Genomic DNA, 21,986 nt, shown 5'->3' on the forward strand with positions numbered 1-21,986 from the left:
CCTACCTACCCCCCTTCCTGAGGTCGGCTGCCCTGGGCTCTGCTGTCCCACCTGGGACTGACGTGGTGGGTGGAATGCAGGGAGAAGAGCAAATTTCCTGATCTTCCCTCTGATGAATGAACTTCACACCTCTTCCAGGGCAGGTTATGTTGGAGGCACAGTCAGACACCTCTTCCAGGGCAGGTTATGTTGGAGGCACAGTCAGACACCTCTTCCAGGGCAGGTTATGTTGGAGGCACAGTCAGACACCTCTTCCAGGGCAGGTTATGTTGGAGGCACAGTCAGACACCTCTTCCAGGGCAGGTTATGTTGGAGGCACAGTCAGACACCTCTTCCAGGGCAGGTTATGTTGGAGGCACAGTCAGACACCTCTTCCAGGGCAGGTTATGTTGGAGGCACAGTCAGACACATTAAAGAAATGTACCAAGTTTAATAAATCTGCAGGTAAACAAAAGAGAAGTAACAAAAGTACAAAATATATTCTCTAGGTGGAGCAGCCCCCCGGAATCTCAGAATGCACTGTGATAACTACTCATAGGAGCGTTAGGACAGGACTTATGTTACGGCATTTGAGAAGAGATTTGTGTTTAATAGAAAAATGAGAGGAAAGTCTATTAGAATGGAGAGTGGTGATAAGCACGGCTGCATGTAGTAGGCACTGCATGTGGAGGACCAGGACGGACTCCGTTCAATCTTCATAAACAGTCAGTTTATATGTAAGTGATTTCCTCTTCCTTGGTCTTCCCCAGCTGGGTGGTAGACAGGGTCACCTTTTCTTGAGCATGTGGAAACGCTTTGTGTATACGAAGGTGACAATACTCATCCCCACCGACCTGGACCTAAAGAAGAGGGGAAAAAAAACTTGTATAAGAAGACACTTTTCTATAGAAGTCCCTGAACAAAGATCACATGGGGGGGGCGCAAGATACACTTTACCTTCACTGTTTGTTTGTAGTGCCTGTGATTGCAGCCACAACTTGAGTAGAAAAGCTTGTCCCCTGCCAGCATGCTAAAGAGAAAGATCCTTGCTTTGTGTGGAGAGACTGATTTTTAGCTCGGGCCCGAGATCGGTCTTCAACAGCTCAGTTTTTGTGATGGGAGCGTGCAGCAAGAGCACTCTTGGCACAAATATTGGCCACCCAGCGACGCCTATGTGCAGCATGTGGGCGTTAAAGCAGACCAAGTACTACTAAGTGCATGGTCAGAGGACAAACCTTTGTGTGGATAGTAAAACTCCAGTGCTCAAATACATGCAATTACAGTGGATAAAATACAGTCTACACACCCCTGCTGGGTCTGACTGGCAACTTTCGGCCCAGGGGAAAGTATCAGTCAGAGCATGAAAGTGAACGGTGTCACTGTCTTGGAGACTCCTATTTCCATTAAGGCGGTGGGATCACTGAAGTTAATGCCTTTTGGTTTTTTGGATCACTTATTTTGCTTTTCTCACTTTATGGACTAATTGTGGGAGTTAAAGGGTTAAACTATCTTCTTATTCTCCCATATTCTCTCAAATATCAAGCAGAATATGTATTCTGGTATCACAAGTCTCTGGAGTCAACACTGACTAATGTTTAAGGTCATGATAACCTACTCCTGACCACAATTTATTGATAAGATAATAATTAACGTTTCTACTGCAGATCAGAATATTCGTGCTGAACTTTGATTATGACAAGTTTTGAATTAAGCCTGATATATTGGATGTATATGTTGGGAGAAGTCATATTGTATAACAGCTGTTGTGTTCAAAAGCCATTTACAGCTCCAGCTGTAAAAGATTGCTATCTCGACCTTGGAAGACCTGTTCAGCTAACCAACATTGGAAGGGACGCGTCTATGTGAAATGACCATCCGCATATCAAAGAATGTCACCAAAGACTCAGATGTGACTTCAAAGACAATTTAGATAGCTAGGTTCCACCCACTTCAGAAGGTATAAATTGTATTAGGGGCCAGCTAGAGCAAATTATTTCATACTTCAGAATGTAATGTGATTGACTTGCACTCCAAACATGTCTTCCTTCCTACATGTTTGTCTAAATATAATTTTCAATCTGGCTTCAACAGTCAAAATGTTACTGAAACCCATGAGTTCTGGGGTTTCCTCTACAATGGTATCGGTCATGCTTTGATTGGTTTTTATGGAAGGTGGTATTGTATGTAAAATTCTGATTGGTTGAGAAATCTAGCCTCCCTTATGTTCCATTTTGCATATAAACCCCAAACGCTAGAATAAAGATTGAACACACTTTGAATCCACCTGTCTGTGTCACATTTCCTCAAGGTGCGTTTCCGGTACCACCAGAGGGCGCCACCGGTCATCCGAGGGAAGAACATAATATACATTGCCTATCACTATTGATAAGTAGTTGCATGTACTATTTGAGCCCTGTACTATTGTTTTATTATCCATTTCGTTTTTGATATCAGGACACAGAGCAAAGCAGCTGCACTTTTATGAATTTACCCCAGCGCATGTTTTACACATTTCTTTGGGTGGATAGATTGATGAGGAGTTGGAACCCCCAACAATTTTTTATTGCCCAACGTGTTGGGTTTGGAGATTTACTTTCCTTGTCCTAGTAATTGTCATCAGGGCTACTCGTGATTACAAATAAATAAATATAAAAATTCTACATTTTGAACCATCATAAAAAAGGGGAAATCTTCCAATGAGGGCACTTGTTGACAACTGTTTATATAAAAATGGAGATTTCCCCTCAATTTTCCTTTCACTTCCTTTTTTATCTACAAGACAGGAAGGGAAGGAAATCTCCCCGATGGGAAACATTGCAAAAAAAAAAAAATCTAACAGGGTTTCTAAGCATGCTGTATGAAGTTTTGCCTTTCTGTACTACAATGTTTAGACCTGCAATACTGCGGTTTCGTGAAAAAAAAAAAATAAATAATAATACATACATACATACATACATACATACACACACACACATATATATATATAAACACACACACAAATAAACACACACAAATAAACAAAGAAAACACCTTCTGCACTTGGGATGTTCTAGAATAGGGTATTCCCCCAGTTATGGACGAGGAGAGTCAGCTAATGCACAGCCTTTACCTACCTTTACAAAGTAGTTTGTTCCATTGACCATCTGGGTTTTGTATGAGAGGGCAACGAATTGGTCAAACGTTCGTCCATTTTTCTCTTCCACCTCCTTCTTCACCTGGGAGAGGAGAAAAAATAAAATAAATGGCATTAACAGATTTAATTTTTAGACCATAATACCAGAGTATGAGTAGCCATTGTCCAACACAACTTTTTAGCAAACTTTAACCAGTTCTAGACCAGAAGGATTTGCCCCCCTTAGGGACCAGGCCATTTTGTGCGATTCGGCCCTGCGTTACATTAACGGAAAATTGAGCACCCCCCCACAAATAGAGATTTCTTTTGGTGGCATTTGATCCCCAGTGAGATTTTTAATTTTTGTGCTATAAAAAAGAAAACAACATTTCCTGACAGACTCCATGGCAGCACACGTATGGGTAGGCTCCGCCTCCTCTCCTACCCTATAGGACCCCACTCCCATAAATTTTTGCTCCAAGCCAGGAGCCGTGTTCCTTTTTTGTCCTCCTTCCGCAAGAGAAGTCTTACCTTATAGGATGCGTTTTCTTACATACCTGGTGGCGTGTGGCTTTCCTTGATGGTGCCTTTTCTACCTTAGTCCAGCAATCTCAGTACTACTGGGTGGACCCGGGCAATTTGAAATGATGCCGGAAGATGCCATAAATCCTGAATGAGAGGTGGGCTGCATCGCTTGGCCAAACGTCCTTGCTACTAGCGGGAGGCCCTTATGCCCTGACGCACACGCTAGTCTCCGGTTGAGGAGCGTTCCAGGTCCTTCTGTCGGTATTGGTGGTAATGTATTGCTTACTTTATATTTTATATCGTTTTGCTTCCTGGTTAGTATGGCGGCTGGAGCGCTCCTGCGTTCCAGGCCGTCGCTCTCGGCTCCTCCCCCCGCCTCCTGATTCCCAGTTGGGTGTTCATTGTGAGGCTTGGTTCCTAAGTGGTCTGCGCATGAGCGCACGCTACTTCCAGTCCTCCAAGACGCGGTGGCGTCGGGGGGGCGTGGCTTTACGGCTCCCGGGAAATTTAAACAGCTGATGGAGCTGTCATTCTTGGGATGTCTGTGGGCTTTTGCGGCGGCCTCCCCACGCTGTGTCTCTGCCTGTGTTTGGTAAGTCCTGTGCTGGGTCAGTCCTGCTTGAATGAGGGAGGGGAAAGGCGGCTATGGGAAGGGAAGATTGAGTTCTTACATCCTTCCTATTGCAGGTTATCTCGCTGTGATTTGCAATGGATGCCTCACCGCCCCCCGGTGGCCAGTCCCTGCGCAACAGGTGAGCTTTAGCTTTTAACTCTCGCTTGTCTGCCAGCTGGCTTACTGTAGCCTGAGCTTTTCTTTCCTTTGTTTTCAGCCCTTTTAGGTCTGACCAACGTCCTGCATCGGGATCAAAGGACAGATCACCTTCAGGCCATCACCATGCATCATCCAAATCCAGGCACCATAGATCCAGGTCTAGGTCTAGACGCCATGATGATTGTCCAAGCCGGTCTTCCCGCCATGCTGACCGCCCCGCACACAAATCTTGCTGGGGTTGTAGGGCTGTAGTCCCTGAGGATAGATCCTTGTGTGATGCCTGCTATTCTCGGGCAATCAAGGAAAAACAAGTCCCAGATCCACCAGTGGAAACCCTGGTCAGGCGGATCGTGCAAGAATCCTTAAGGGATTGGGATCCCAACCGGCTGTCTGGTCATACAGCTGATACTCCAGTTCTCCCTCAGAGGGAAGACGTAGAGCCAGGCACTTCCCAGCCGAGTCGCTTCTCGGATTCCTCTGAAAGTGAGGATGACCTAGAAGACCAAAGTTCAGGCTTTGATTTTGCCATGATTTCTCCGCTAGTGAGAGCGGTAAAAGAGGCGTTAAAATGGGAAGAGCCAGCAGATTCCCCAGCAAAACAGAAAAAATACTTTAAACACCTCAAGAAAGAACGGGATCATTTCCCTTTTCTGAGTGAGCTGGGGGAAATCATTACAGACGAATGGCATGGAGTTGAAAGGAAGAATTCCTTATCGTCCAAATTTTCCAGGTTATATCCTTTTAAGACCGACAAAGTGAAGCATCTTGATTCTGCACCTACAATAGACGCAGCCTTGATGAGGCTAGTCAAACACGTTACCCTACCTTTGGAAGATTCCATCTCATTTAAAGATGGTCTGGATAGACGAATTGATACGGATCTCAAAAAGATCTATCTGTTAGCTGGTATGACCTGCAAGCCAGCCCTAGCCCTAGCAGCCACATCCAAAGCTATGGAGGCTTGGGTAGATAACGTGGAGACCACACTGCAAGGTGTCTCAGAGGAAGCAGCCAGAAGCTTGGCTGTGTATGAACTAAGGTTGGCAACGGCCTTTTTGGGAGAGGCTTCCATTGATATCATTCGCCTGGTGGCGCGGGTCATGCTCTCTTCTGTCACGGCCAAACGTGCTTTATGGTTACGTCCCTGGCTGGCCGATCCTGCTTCCAAACAGGCCTGGTGCAGGATTCCGTTTGAGGGTGCGTCCCTTTTTGGCAACAAACTGGACAGTGCCATTACCCGTGCCACTGGTGGTAAATCAGGTTTCCTCCCTCAGGATCGCCGTTTGCTTGACCGCAGAAGATTTCAGCACAAACCAAGTTCGGATCGATCCAGAGAAGCTCGCTCTTACAGGCCTGGACGTGAGTTCAGAAAGAATTGGAAAAGATCTCAACCTACAGGTCAGAAGTTCAACAAGGGAACACCTTCTAGTGGTCGGGAGACCACAAAGTCTTTTTGATATCAGGCCTGCTCAAGCGTTGCGAGTAGGCGCTCGTCTACGTCAGTTTGCGCACGTTTGGGCAGCCTCGATTACGGACCAGTGGACCGTCAAAACCGTGTCTCATGGTCACGTTTGGTCTTTCGAAGAAACTCCAATTCTGCGGTTCATCCCTACGGCTCTACCTCGCGTGGAAGAAAAGAAGTCAATTCTTCTGTCATACGTAGATTCCCTGATCTCTCAAGGTGCTGTCTTCCCAGTTCCGGCCGAAGAAAGGTTTCAAGGCCTTTATTCACCTCTATTCATGGTGCTAAAGAAAAGCGGTTCTTGGAGACCGGTCATAGACCTGACTCATCTGAACTCTTTCATAAAGAAAGAGGTTCAGGATGGAGACACTCTTCACTATCCGCCAAGTGGTGCAACCAGAAGATTGGATGATCTCCATAGATCTAAAAGATGCCTATTTCCATGTCCCAGTGGCAGCAGAACTACAAAAAAATGGATTTTTGTAAGATCTTACCGTAAAATCCTTTTCTCTTAAGCTCATTGACAGACGTAGTCTTCTTGATTCTCAAGAGCTGGGTTATGTTGTCTCCGCAGGAGTAGGACTAGGCAGAAAGACAAAACGTTCTGGCTCCACCCTAGGGGCAGTCCCTGAGGGTATATCCTCCCTCTCTCTGCTACAGGGAATCAGTTCTGTTTTAAAGCAGTACAGAGAATTTAACCCAACCCAACTCAATGATAGAGGGGCGGGTACTACGTCTGTCAATGAGCTTAAGAGAAAAGGATTTTACGGTAAGATCTTACAAAAATCCATTTTTCTCTATCGCTCATTGACAGACGTAGTCTTCTTGATTCTCAAGAGCTGGGACATCCAGAAGCAGTGCCACAAAATGAGGGGTGGGATTGACAGAATCAAAATCCAATCTAGAAGGCCCAACCGGAGCCAACCAGAAGTATCAAAGGACTCATCGAGTAAACAGATGAGACCTACCCCACAAATCCTCGAGGTAGACCAACAGTCTCCTCAAACAGTGGCCTGCAGGAACCTTGCAGCCAGAAGAGGCATCTGACGATGCCATCACATAAACCTTATACAATATTGTAAAGGTATGAACCGACTACTAAACAGTCGCCTTGAAAACCTGAACCACTGACGCCTGATGGCGGAAGGTCCAGGAAACTCTAAGCGCCCGAGTAGAATGCGCCTTAACAGGGAACGGGGGATCCCGACCCTTAGATAAAAAGCCTATACCACCGTCTGTCTGATCCATCTAAAGATGGTCGCAGCAGAACAGGCAACCCCTTCTTAGGGCCATCCGTGATCACAAACAGTGAATCCGTCTTACAAATTGAATCCGTAGTATTCAAGTATATCCTGATCGCCCGAACTACATCCAAGGAATGCCATGCAAATTCTCGAGGATGATTGGGCTAAGGACATAGGAAGGACAATACACTGTCCTTAATCAATGAAACTTTGAAACCACCTTAGAAGGAAGGATGGATTCGGATGAAGAACAACCTTATCCCTATGAACCACCAGATCTGGGGAACAACAGGATAATGCAGCCAGTTCTGACACCCTGCGTGCAGAAGTGATAGCCACCAAGAAGACCACCTTCTGGGATAAAGTAAGCAAGGGAATCTCCCTGATATTTTCAAAGGGAGGTGTCTGAAGAACCGACAGCACCAAATTAAGATCCCAGGATGGTAACGGCGCGTGCACTGGCAGAGCCAGGTGTCGCACCCCCTGGATGAAATTCCGCACCAAGGAATGAGTAGACAAAAGCTTCTGAAAGAAGATAGCAAATGCTGAAACCAGACCCTTGATAACACTCAAGGCCAGCTTCTGCTCAACTCCCTGTTGCAGAAAGCCAATATTCGGACTACCGAATAAAGATGTAGATGGAACCCAAGGGATTCACATCACACAATATAAGACTTCCATGTACGATGATAATCTTTCTGGAAGTCGCTTTCCTTGTTTTAACTAGAGTAGGAATAACTGAAGCTGACAATCCCTTGTCCTTCAGCACCTGGGTCTCAATAACCAGGCCGTTAAAAACCAGCGATCGTAAAGCAGGATGGAAGATCGGTCCCTGAGACAGTAGATCCTTCCTGAGAGGAAGTCTCCACGGGACGTCCGCCATCAGTCTGACCAAGTCGGCGTAACAAGCTCGACGAGGCCAATCCGGAGCTGCCAGGATTACTGGAATTCCTTCCTCCTCTATCCTGCGAAGAAGTCTTGGCAGTAACCCAAGAGGAGGGAAGGCATACATTAGCTGGTATTGCCCCCACGGGGCGATCAGTGCGTCTGCGGTTTCTGCTAGAGGATCGCGGGAGCGAGCCACGAATCTCTGAACTTTCCTGTTGAATCGAGATGCCAACAGATCCATATCCGGGGTGCCCCATCGTAGGCACAACTGGTGGAAAACGTCTGGATGGAGGGACCATTCCCCCTGATCCAGAGTCTGACGGCTGAGATAATCTGCCTGCCAATTTTCCACCCCCGGAATGAACACCGCAGAGATTGCTGGAACAAATCGTTCCGCCCAGCGAAGAATGCAAGCCACTTCTTTGGCCGCTCGGACACTCTTGGTGCCCCCCTGGTGATTGACATAAACCACGGCCGTGGCGTTGTCCGACTGGATCCGAACCGGGCTGCCCTGGAGCTGCTCGGTCCAGTGAATCAGACAAAGTCTGATCGCTCTCAGTTCCAATACATCTATCGGTAACCTGGATTCTTCCGGGGACCAAAGTCCCTGGACAGATAACTGACCGAGAATTCCTCCCCATCCGGATAGACCGGCATCCGTGGTCACTGTCGTCCAATATATTGGCAGAAATGACTTTCCCTGGCTGAGCGTCGGAGACCGAAGCCACCAGACCAGAGACTCTCTGGTCTGTTTGCTCAATCGGATCTGATTGTCCAGGGATTCCGGATTCCGATTCCATCTGAGAGGAATCTCTTGCTGAAGAATTCGGGTATGGGACTGGGCAAATGGGACTGCTTCGAAGGAAGCCACCATCAACCCCAGACCCCTCATGCAAGTCCGAAGGGAAGACCAGCTGTTGGTGGACTGCTGATTGAATCTTTCGGAGTTTCCCTACCGGAAGAAAAACTCTTGTCCTGACTGTGTCTAGAATTAGACCCAGATATTCGAGCCTCTGGGTGGGAACCAGAAATGACTTTTGCTGGTTCACCAGCCACCCGAATTCCTGTAAAGAAATCATAGTAATTTCTACGTCTTGTAGCAAGGTCTGAGGAGACTCTGCATGAAGCAGAAGATCGTCTAGGTAACCTAGAATCGATATGCCTCTTTGGCGCAGAAGTGCCAACATTGGGGCCAACACCTTCGTGAAGACCCGCTGAGCCGTGGCGAGACCGAAAGGTAACGCCACAAACTGATAGTGGTTCTCTTCTACGGAAAAACATAGAAACCGCTGATGTCCTGCGAAAATGGGAATGTGAAGATATGCGTCCTAGATGTCTATGGACGCTAGGACATCCCCTGGATGCAGAAAGGCTGCTACTGTGCGAATGGACTCCATTCTGAATCTTCTTATGAAGACAAAAGAATTGAGTGCCCTTAAGTCCAGAATTGGACGCACTTTGCCCTCTTATTGTAAATAGGTTTGAATAAAACCCTTGAAACCGTTCTGTCCAAGGAACGTGGACTACCACTCCTTGTTGTAGTAAATCTGTGACTGCTCTCCGCAGATCTTCTAAACGATCTGAGGATAGTCGGATATTGGAAGGGAAGAATCGCGCCGGTGGGAGAGATCGAAACTCGATCTTGTACCCTGACCTTATGACTTCGCAGACCCATTTGTCCGGGATTCTGGAAAGCCATGGATCCGGGACCCGGCGAAGACGTCCCCCCACCCCAGTTATGGGTGGGGGGCGCACCTTCAGGCTTTGGACGGTTATCTTCAGGTCTGGAGGGGGCGGGCTTTTGCTTGCCCGACCAACGACCCCTGACGCCTCCTGCAGGAGCTTTGGAGGACTTAGTTTTTTCACCCGCGGGACGAAAAAACCTCTTGTGAGCAGAAAAAGAAGGCCCTCGTCTTTGACGAGTTCCTCTACCTTTAAAATTTTGCGGTAAAAAGGTGCTCTTTCCACCCGTGAGATCCTTAATGATCTCATCTAAGTTGGCTCCAAATAGACGCTCTCCTAAAAAGGGGATATTAGCCAATGCTTTTTTGGAACCTTGGTCGGCTAACCAACCTTTTAGCCACAGTGTACGCCTGAGAACCACTGCTGAGACTGATGCTCGCGCCAATAATGGAGTGGCGTCTAACGCCGCATCACACACAAACTGTAACCCCTGTATCATTTGTTCCAACAAATCTGATACCGTTTGAGGGACCTCTTCTAAGTCCCGGCGTAACCACTAGGTCCATTCAGTTACAGCCTGCGAAAACAGACCAATAGCTATTATAGGTCTGAAAGCTGATCCAATCAAGGCAAACATGGTGCGAGACATAGCTTCTATCTTGCGATCCACTGGATCTTTAAAAGACGGAGCGTCTTCTAAAGGAATAACCGTGGCTTTATTCAATCTAGCAATTGGTGAATCCACCACAGGTGGTTCTGTCCATTTCTTAATGAGGGTTTCCTCAAACGGATAACGCCTGTTAATGCGTTTAGAAATAGTAGAAATGCGTTTTGGCAGACTCCATTCTTCTTTGATTGGATTGCCAAAACATTTGGGCAATGGAAAAACCTTCGCCACTAGATGCGTTTTTAGACCCAAAAGGGATCTCAGTTTCAGCTGTTTCTGACGGAATACCCTGTAATCTTAAGGTCTCTTAAACAGATACCATGAGTGCGTTTACCAACGCTTCCTCTCTGGCTATGGCTGATGCCGAAACATCCTCCTCACTGTCTGAAAAGACAGTACACGAGACACCAATACCAGATGAAGTACCTGCAACTGCAGAAATAGGCTCAGAGTCTGAATCCGAGGTTTCAGATAATAAGGGGTTAGGCGGGGGTCGCTTACTTGCGCCCTGTCCCTGACAAGCCACTTCCACCCAGGACACAAGCTTCCATAATAGCGGACAATGATTTAATCGTCAGTGGGGTGCTGGAGGATCCCGCAGACCCCTCGAGGGGATCCGGAGGAGATACATGAGTGGCAGGGTCCATGTTAATTCAGGACACCTTTGCCAGAAAACACAAAAAAACTTTTTTTTTTTTTTTTTATGTGTCTCCCCCTAGCGCAATAGCGCCCCTCAGAGTACCTGCTTCTCGATCCCACAGAGAGAGAGAGAGGGACCCCCAAGGCTCACCAACCGATGCAGTGAAGTTTCCAACCAACTGCAGTCAGCGTCTGTCTTTACAGACTGGAAGGAGCGGTTTGCTTTTTCCCGGGTAGAAGGCGTGGCTCCGCCCCCTGTGTACGCCTTCCGGCGTTCCCAGCTCTCCACGAGGTAGCTGGGCTCACAAAACATGGCCGCCCCCATAGAAGAGACATAAGACTCCAAAAACATGGCGGCCGGCGTGACCTGAGGACATACATGCATTCGGTCTACGGCAAAATGGCGGCGGACCGCCGAAATCGTTATCCCAGCACATCCACCTGCATCTCTGCTAGGAGGCGATATATGGATCTACAGAAGATACACTACACATAAGGTAGGATTATACCTCCTATGTCTGCTGTAATGTTACAGTCTGCTGGGTAGAGTGTTAGCTCTTAAACCAAGTCCGCTTCCCACAAACACATGCTGTATTACAAGGGGGACTTGTAAGTATCAGATATATACTGACCATATATGGAGGGGCCCATAATACATACTGCCTCATAACGAGGAAAAAAGGGAACGTTTACTCACCATACCGAACCGACAGGCACCCTCTCTTCACAATACCCTCTCCACCAGGGTGGGGGTTTGTGGACGCCTCGACTCTCTGGTACCTGGCGTCCAAGCGAGACTTTTAACTCGCAAAGTCAGTCCCTTCACTGGGACTCCGTCGCGGCCGACCCATCGCGGAGCTCTGGTCTGCACGCGCTCGTAGGCAGAAACCGGGGTGACCACTGGATCTCAACATCCAGCCCGTCGCCCGGCCCCGCATACTTACTGTACTTACCGCATACTTACTGTACTTACTATATGTCGCGGCCGACCAAGCGCAATGCCATGGTCTGCGCGCGCTCGTAGGCCGGCTGGGGTGACCACAAGTGTCGCCCAGTCCGGCATTTTTGCTTGAAGATCTCACAGGAAAAAAACACTGGAGAAAACTACCTAAAAAATGTCTTTTTCTTAAAGAAAAAAAGTCTTGCCAGGACCAAAAGATCCCAGCAAGGAACTTAGGTCCTTACTCCTGACTAGACAGAAAAAAACTGATTCCCTGTAGCAGAGAGAGGGAGGATATACCCTCAGGGACTGCCCCTAGGGTGGAGCCAGAACGTTTTGTCTTTCTGCCTAGTCCTACTCCTGCGGAGACAACATAACCCAGCTCTTGAGAATCAAGAAGACTACGTCTGTCAATGAGCGATAGAGAAATTTCTTCGCTTTGCCGTGGGTCAAGTGCATCTCCAGTTTACCTGTCTCCCTTTCGGGCTTACCACCTCACCTCGAGTCTTTTCAAAGATCTTACTGGCTATTGTAGCTCTGATCAGATCGAAAGGGATTTGACTGTTTCACTACTTAGACGATCTGCTTCTTCTTTCTCAAGACCAAGCACAGATTCTGCAACACAGATCTCAGGTAATCTCCACCCTTCAAGAATTCGGGTGGCTCTTGAATCTGGAGAAAAGCCATCTGGATCCGACAAAATCCTTGATCTTCCTGGGGGCACTCTTCAACACCTCCAGAGGCACCATCTCTCTTCCAGTGGAGAAGATTCCGGTGATCCGCAGCAGAATACAACCGGCAATGTCAACCCCTTATCTTCGGGCATCACAGTGTCTGAAAATAATAGGGACCATGGTCTCCACGGCCCCCATGGTCAAGTGGGCACAGTGGAGGATGAGGCCCTTTCAAATCGGTTTCCTCCGCCAATGGAGCTCCGGGAATCCAGACACTCCTGTACGGATAACATCCTCTATGAGGGCGAGTCTGTCTTGGTGGCTACAACGGGAAAATCTCCTGAATTGTCATTCGATCGTTCCCGTTCCTTGGATCGTTGTGACATCGGATGCCAGCCAGATGGGCTGGGGTGCGCACTGCCTGTCAGAGGTGGCCCAGGGCAGGTGGGACTTTCCCACCCTCGGGTTGGTCTCAAATGTCCTGGAGCTTCGGGCAGCTTTTCGTGCCATCATGGCTTTCCGTCACTTGGTGAAAGGGTCCTCGGTCCTCCTACGGCTAGACAATACGACGGCGGTCGCATATATCAAGAGGCAAGGGGGCACCCGCAGTTCCTCCCTTCTGGAAGAAGTGAAACCGATCATGGCATGGGCCCAACGGAATCTTTCCAATCTATCAGCTGCTTATCTTCCAGGAGTCCAGAACGTTCAGGCAGATTTTCTGTCAAGAACCAATCTAGACAACAACGAATGGTCTCTTCATCCAGAAACCTTCAAGTGGGTCATCTCTCTGGGGATTCTTCCGGAGGTAGACCTGTTTGCCTCTCCAAACAATGCCAAACTGACGAAATTCTACTCGAGATGGCGTTACCCCCAAGCCTATGGGGTAGATGCTCTGACGGACCACTGGAAGTTCCACAAAGCATATGCTTTTCCCCCGGTCCCAGTGATATTCAAGTTCCTGCAGAGACTCAGGAGAGAGAGGGTAGAAGTCATAGCAATTCTTCCGTTTTGGCTAAGGAGGCCCTGGTTTCCTCTGCTGCTCCAACTGAGCTTTCGGGATCCTGTTCCCCTGCCATTCAGGCCGGACCTTCTATCTCAGGGTCCAGTGCTGCATCCATGCCCAGCGCAGTTACATCTCATGGCATGGTCCTTGAGAGGGAAAGACTAAAAGCTCTTGGCTGTCCAAGTGCGGCAATGTCCACAATGATGAGTGCCAGGAAACCGGGCACCAACAAAGTCTACGAGAGGATCTGGTCTAAGTTTGAGGATTACATGTCTAATGAGTCCGATTCCATCACTAATCCTAAGATCCATCACATTCTGGGGTTCCTCCAGACAGGCTTAGACCTATCTCTGGCTGTTGGCTCTCTCAGAGTACAGATCTCAGCAATCTCTGCCTTCACGGGGACCTCATGGGCAAAACATCCTCTGGTCCGGCAGTTTTTCAGAGGTGCGTCAAGAATGAGACCTCCCAGGAAACCCAGGTTCCCCAAATGGGACCTTCCACTAGTCCTTGAGTTTCTCTCAACAACAGTTTTGGAACATGGAGATTCCTTCTTCCTTAAGAATCTGTCTATGAAGACGGCCTTTTTAGTAGCCATCACATCGGCTAAACGTGTCTCTGAAATTAGTGATCTAGGTTGCAAAGAACCTTTTCTGACATTTTTTCCTGATCGGGTTGTCCTGGTCCCTATGCTAGGGTCCAATCCGAAGGTAAATTCAGTTTTTCATGTCAACCAAGAGATTGTTTTACCTACATTCAAGTCTCAAGATGACCAGAGTACCCATCCGTTGGATGTGGGCGAAGTCCTTCAAACATACTTGAAGTTCACAGCTTCCTTTCGCAAGTCAGACTATCTATTTGTTCTCTTTTATGGAAAGAACAGAGGCAAGAGGGCTTCTTCCAGAACAATTTCTAGCTGGATAGTTCAGACCATCCAGTGGGCATATAGAGCCAAGGGACTGGCTCCTCCGGAAGTGGTGACGGCTCATTCCACCAGAGGGATTTCTACGTCTTGGGCGGCTTCCCTTCATGTTGCACCAGATGTCATTTGCAGAGCGGCCTCATGGTCCTCAATTAACACTTTCATGTCACACTATTGTGTTGAACCTGCTTTTTTATCCTCAGTTGATTTTGGTTTAAAGATTTTGTCTGTTGACGGTGCAAATTAAACCTATTTCTGTTTGACCAGCAGTTGCCCACCCGGGTGTGTATGGCTAGTTATTTCCCATACGTGTGCTGCCATGGAGTCTGTCAGGAAAACGGAAAATTTATATCAATACTTACCGTAATTTTCCTTTCCTGATAGAACTCCATGGCAGCAGGAGTTCCCTCCCATCTGCTGGAGTAGTCTATATATGGAACACGGCTCCTGGCTTGGAGCAAAAATTTATGGGAGTGGGGTCCTATAGGGTAGGAGAGGAGGCGGAGCCTACCCATACGTGTGCTGCCATGGAGTTCTATCAGGAAAGGAAAATTACGGTAAGTATTGATATAAATTTTCAGTTTTTTTACATTCTGCTATAGAACAAAACTTTTTTTATAAAAATCTGAATTTTTCATAATTTTAGGCCAATTTGTATTCCAATTTTTTTTTTTTTTTTTACCAAAAATGTCACAATAAGCGTGTTTTGATTGGTTTGCGCAAAAGTTATGTCTTACAAACTAGGGGAAAGATTGGTCATTTTATTTTTTTATATTATTTTTTTACTAGCAATGGTGGCAATTAGCGATTTTTAACGGGACTGCGACATTGCGGCGGACAGATCGGACCCCTAACTGACATTTGACACTTTTGGGGGTACCAGTGACATTACTACAGTAATCAGTGCTATACATATGCACGGTTACTGTAATAATGACACTGGCAGGGAAGGGGTTAACACTGTGGGTGACCAAGGGGTTAAATGTGAGCCTAGGGGAGTGTTTTCTAAATGTATGGGGGAGGGGCTTGTGAAATTACCATAGACACACGTCCTATATAGAAGGATCACAGGCGCTCTGATCATTTCAGATAGAAGAACGGTCTCAACAGCTGACCGGTGTTCTCTCTCAGTGGGGAACGATTGTGGCTGCCGGCCCGGGGATCGGAATCCCCGCTGCTTAGTGGGGGGCGGTAGCGCACTCGTCCCCCAGCACCATGCACGCGACCGACGTAGTACAATGTCGGTTCACACAGCCAAGCCAGCCTGCCGCAGTAAAACCCCCTCCTTCACACAGCCAGAGTACTTGTGGGGATGAGCCCCTAATTATATTTTTCTAACCTAAAAAACAGATCTCTCCAGTGATGTGCGGTCACTACTAAGGGGGATTCCATCTTCATCTGGTCTTCTCAGGCTCCAGTCGTTTAGCCAAATTGTGATGATGTATCTCACACGCATGCGCACGGGTGTCATGGTCACAGCACAGCTCTCTCAATGGATGGTATGTCATCCATTGAGAGCGCAGTGCACATGCGCTGGTGCCATCACCGGCTGATACGTTTAGGAGATATTAACTGTACCTACATTATAGCTACCTACATGCGAGTCCCATTATAGCTACCTACATGCGAGTCCTATTATAGCTACCTACATGCGAGTCCCATTATAGCTACCTACATGCGAGTCCCATTATAGATACCTACATGCGAGTCCTATTATAGCTACCTACATGCGAGTCCCATTATAGCTACCTACATACGAGTCCCATTATAGATACCTACATGCGAGTCCTATTATAGATACCTACATGCGAGTCCTATTATAGCTACCTACATACGAGTCCTATTATAGCTACCTACATGCGAGTCCCATTATAGCTACCTACATGCGAGTCCCATTATAGCTACCTACATACGAGTCCGATTATAGATACCTACATGCGAGTCCCATTATAGATACCTATATGCGAGTCCCATTATAGATACCTACATACGAGTCCCATTATAGATACCTACATACGAGTCCCATTATAGCTACCTACATACGAGTCCTATTATAGCTACCTACATACGAGTCCCATTATAGATACCTACATGCGAGTCCCATTATAGCTACCTACATGCGAGTCCTATTATAGCTACCTACATACGAGTCCCATTATAGCTACCTACATGCGAGTCCCATTATAGCTACCTACATGCGAGTCCCATTATAGCTACCTACATACGAGTCCGATTATAGATACCTACATGCGAGTCCCATTATAGATACCTACATACGAGTCCCATTATAGCTACCTACATGCGAGTCCCATTATAGATACCTACATACGAGTCCCATTATAGCTACCTACATACGAGTCCTATTATAGCTACCTACATACGAGTCCCATTATAGATACCTACATGCGAGTCCTATTATAGCTACCTACATGCGAGTCCTATTATAGCTACCTACATACGAGTCCTATTATAGCTACCTACATGCGAGTCCCATTATAGCTACCTACATGCGAGTCCCATTATAGCTACCTACATACGAGTCCGATTATAGATACCTACATGCGAGTCCCATTATAGATACCTACATGCGAGTCCCATTATAGCTACCTACATGCGAGTCCCATTATAGCTACCTACATGCGAGTCCCATTATAGCTACCTACATACGAGTCCCATTATAGCTACCTACATGCGAGTCCCATTATAGATACCTACATACGAGTCCCATTATAGCTACCTACATACGAGTCCCATTATAGATACCTACATGCGAGTCCCATTATAGATACCTACATGCGAGTCCCATTATAGATACCTACATGCGAGTCCCATTATAGATACCTACATGCGAGTCCCATTATAGATACCTACATGCGAGTCCCATTATAGATACCTACATGCGAGTCCCATTATAGATACCTACATGCGAGTCCCATTATAGATACCTACATGCGAGTCCCATTATAGCTACCTATATGTGAGTCCTATTCTAGCTACCTATATGCGAGTCCTATTATAGCCTTACCTGTAGATACAAGATAAAAACATGGAGTTTTCTCATGCCAGATCAGTTAGTAAATGGGTAAATAGAAGGAAGGAATTGATACATGGATGCAGAGGGAACTGACAGTGTAGGGGAGAAGAAGCGAAGTTGCACAGGTCAGGAAGCAGTCTGGGGGAGAGGAGGGGGAAGCCCAGCTACATAAAGCACACTAAACTGCACTGGGACAAGATAACAGGCAGCTATGGAACCGGTGTAACAGTAAATTCTTCACCTCCATGGGAATGCAGCTGATCAGCTATGACTGTGTCAGGAAGACAGAGAAATGGGGGAAGAGATGAAAAAAAATACACAGGCTGGGAAAAGGAGTATAGGAAGAACTGCAGGGAGAGAAACAAAGTTAGGCTCAGTTCACACTGGGGCGGCTTCAAAGTCGCCCGACTCTAAAGCCGCCCCGTGCAGCGCGACTTCAGCGGGGCTTGCAAACGACTTCTCTACTAGAAGTCAATGCAAGTCGCCCCCAAAGTACTGCAGGAACCTTTTTCTAAGTCAGAGCGACTTGAGTTGCTCCAATTAAAACTGTTCTATTGCACTGAATGGAGCGCGACTTGTCAGGGGCTAAGTTGCCACAGTGTGAACCGGGACTTAGAGATAACAAACTCAGGACCGGAGCCAACATTAGAGCCAGTGCTGGGAGGGGGGCCCACACAGGGAGGGGGATTAGTGAGGGACAACTGTCTCTTTCTCAGCAGATAAAAGCTGGCAACAGGGAGAGATCAGCTTTCAGGTACTGGAGGAAGATTTCTCTAATATCGCTCATTGCCAATCCCGCTCCCTGTGTGGGCCCCCTGTGTGCTCGGGCCCCCTACAAGAGGACTGGTGCCCGCCCCCCCCCCCAAAAAAAAGGTGCCAAAAAGGAGACAACCAGACACTGACAGCCCTGATCATACTATACAACCTGCAGAACATTCTACTGCCACGGTGTCATCACTGAGCCCACCTTTTAAATCATAAACATTGTTACATTTTGATTATTCTTTATTTTACAAAATATGAAAATATACATTTTGCAAACAGCTGTAAATGAGAATATTGAGATTGGGACAGAAAATCATTTAGAATAAAGATGGGAAGAAAACGAGGGCGACAAGAGGGGGGGGGGGAAGAAAACAAGGGCGACAAGAGGGGTAAGAAGGAAGAAAACGAGGGCGACAAGAGGGGTAAGAAGGAAGAAAACGAGGGCGACAAGAGGGGTAAGAAGGAAGAAAACGAGGGCGACAAGAGGGGTAAGAAGGAAGAAAACGAGGGCGACAAGAGGGGTAAGAAGGAAGAAAACGAGGGCGACAAGAGGGGTAAGAAGGAAGAAAACGAGGGCGACAAGAGGGGTAAGAAGGAAGAAAACGAGGGCGACAAGAGGGGTAAGAAGGAAGAAAACAAGGGCGACAAGAGGGGTAAGAAGGAAGAAAACAAGGGAGACGGGGGGGGGGGTGAAGAAACAAGGGAGACAAGGGGGGGGTGAAGAAACAAGGGAGACAAGGGGGGGGGGGGGTGAAGAAACAAGGGAGACAAGGGGGGGGGGGGGGTGGTAAAGAGACAACGGAGGAAGAAACACCTGGCTCCATTACATTTTTGCATGGAGTGTACAGATATAAAAGACAGATTACACTACAATTTGTTGAATAAAGTTCCCAGTTATTTCAGATTTTGTTAAGTCATAACTGTTTTATCATTTCTGCATCGCCAGGTAGAATAGGTGTGTGAAAATAATGGGCTGTACGGGTTTTTTACCAGCAGAGCAGTGTGATCTATATATAGATTTGTATTATTTGTGGGCAGATTTCTGTCTCATACTTGTTCTGTATAATCAGATATTTATCAGCGGATCCGGAGAGTGAAAAGGGAACTTGCACACAAGACGCTGCAGCTGGTTGCTCACCACAGTCACAATGCCAGGTGTTGGGGTCACATGACGAAGTCACATGACGTGTGGCTCCTGAATTACATTGTGATGAGTCACCTGCTCAGATGACTGCAGGCTGCAGATTTGGGATTCCAGCTCTGAGTGTGCAAAGTCCATGGAGGAGGAAAAATTCTCAATAATAATGGTCAGATTTATACAAAGCAAAACCATAAAGCACCCAACATTACCTCCCCTCCTCCATCACTGAGCACCCCACTACTACCTCCCTTTACCACCTCCTCCATCACTGAGCACCCCACTACTATCTCCCTTTACCACCTCCTCCATCACTGAGCACCCCACTACTACCTCCCTTTACCACCTCCTCCATCACTGAGCACCCCACTACTACCTCCCTTTACCACCTCCTCCATCACTGAGCACCCCACTACTATCTCCCTTTACCACCTCCTCCATCACTGAGCACCCCACTACTATCTATATACTTACTACTTGTATCCTCAGTATCCTGATCACACACAGTGATACATTGTATCCTCAGTCACCTGATCACACACACACAGTGATACATTGTATCCTCAGTCACCTGATCTCACACACACAGTGATACATTGTATCCTCAGTCACCTGATCTCACACACACAGTGATACATTGTATCCTCAGTCACCTGATCTCACACACACAGTGATACATTGTATCCTCAGTCACCTGGTCACACACAGTGATACATTGTATCCTCAGTCACCTGGTCACACACAGTGATACATTGTATCCTCAGTATCCTGATCACACACACAGTGATACATTGTATCCTCAGTCACCTGTACCCACACACACAGTGATACATTGTATCCTCAGTCACCTGATCACACACAGTGATACATTGTATCCTCAGTCACCTGATCACACACAGTGATACATTGTATCCTCAGTCACCTGATCACACACACACAGTGATACATTGTATCCTCAGTCACCTGATCTCACACACACAGTGATACATTGTATCCTCAGTCACCTGATCTCACACACACAGTGATACATTGTATCCTCAGTCACCTGATCTCACACACACAGTGATACATTGTATCCTCAGTCACCTGGTCACACACAGTGATACATTGTATCCTCAGTCACCTGGTCACACACAGTGATACATTGTATCCTCAGTATCCTGATCACACACACAGTGATACATTGTATCCTCAGTCACCTGTACCCACACACACAGTGATACATTGTATCCTCAGTCACCTGATCACACACAGTGATACATTGTATCCTCAGTCACCTGATCACACACAGTGATACATTGTATCCTCAGTCACCTGATCTCACACACAGTGATACATTGTATCCTCAGTCACCTGATCACACACACACAGCGATACATTGTATCCTCAGTCACCTGATCTCACACACACACAGTGATACATTGTATCCTCTCCCAGTCACATGCCCCGCCCTCACCTGGTCGCAGAGCTCTTGCACGGTGGCATCGGCCGGCTTGGTGTCCCCAACTCCTCCGCACTTCAGTGGCATCTTGCTGCAGCTATGTTGTCACCCGATCTCAGCCTGTCACTGTCTATATAATACCGGGATGTACCATCTGTACCGGGGGAGGGGGTATACTCAGCGCTGTGTGTATAGTGGTGAGTCAGTATCACAGATCACCACCAGTCCTCCCCCCCTCTCCCTGTCAGTGGTACAATCCTCCCTGGTCATATGACAGCTGACAGGACAGGAGAAGGGAGATGTAACCAGAAGCATGTGATAGAATGAGGATCAGGGCTTATCAACATCACTGTGACATGTATGGGGCACAGGATCCTCATAAGATGACATGGTGGGCACAGGATCCTCATAAGATGACATGGTGGGCACAGGATCCTCATAAGATGACAGGGTGGGCACAGGATCCTCATAAGATGACAGGGTGGGCACAGGATCCTCATAAGATGACATAGTGGGCACAGGATCCTCATATCATGACAAAGTGGGGACATGATCCTCATATGATAACATAGTGGGGACAGGATCTTCATATGATGACATAGTGGGGACAGGATCTTCATATGATGACATAGTGGGGACAGGATCTTCATATGATGACATAGTGGGGACAGGATCTTCATATGATAACATAGTGGGGACAGGATCTTCATATGATGACATAGTGGGGACAGGATCTTCATATGATGACATAGTGGGGACAGGATCTTCATATGATGACATAGTGGGGACAGGATCTTCATATGATGACAAGGTGTGCACAGGATCCTGATATGATGACATAGTGGGGACAGGATCCTCATATGATGACATAGTCGGGACGGGATCTTCATATGATGACAAGGTGTGCACAGGATCCTGATATGATGATAAGATGGGCATAGGCTTCTTACATAATGACAGGGGGACACAGGATCCTCCTATGATGACAGGGGGCACAGGACCCTCAAATGAGGACATGGCGGGCGCAGGATCCTCATATGATGGAGGCAGGATCCTCATATGATGGCATGGTGGAGACAGGATCCTCATATGGTGGAG

At 47.2% G+C, this 21,986-nt stretch overlaps 1 protein-coding gene across 1 annotated transcript; it reads right to left on the minus strand.

Moving 5' to 3' along the window:
- Positions 1-412: 412 nt before the first annotated feature.
- Positions 413-21,051, minus strand: LOC309546877 (cystatin-B-like). Its single transcript, XM_082246573.1, has 3 exons — positions 20,904-21,051; positions 3,093-3,194; positions 413-839 (listed from the first exon to the last, which is right to left on the minus strand). Exons 1-3 carry the CDS (start codon positions 20,973-20,975, stop codon positions 711-713), a joined length of 303 nt encoding a protein of 100 aa, XP_082102699.1. The 5' UTR covers positions 20,976-21,051; the 3' UTR covers positions 413-710.
- Positions 21,052-21,986: the final 935 nt, after the last annotated feature.

This window comes from Pelophylax lessonae (assembly GCF_965119305.1).
Source record: "Pelophylax lessonae genome assembly, chromosome: 2".
NCBI classification, from domain to species: Eukaryota; Metazoa; Chordata; class Amphibia; order Anura; family Ranidae; genus Pelophylax; species Pelophylax lessonae.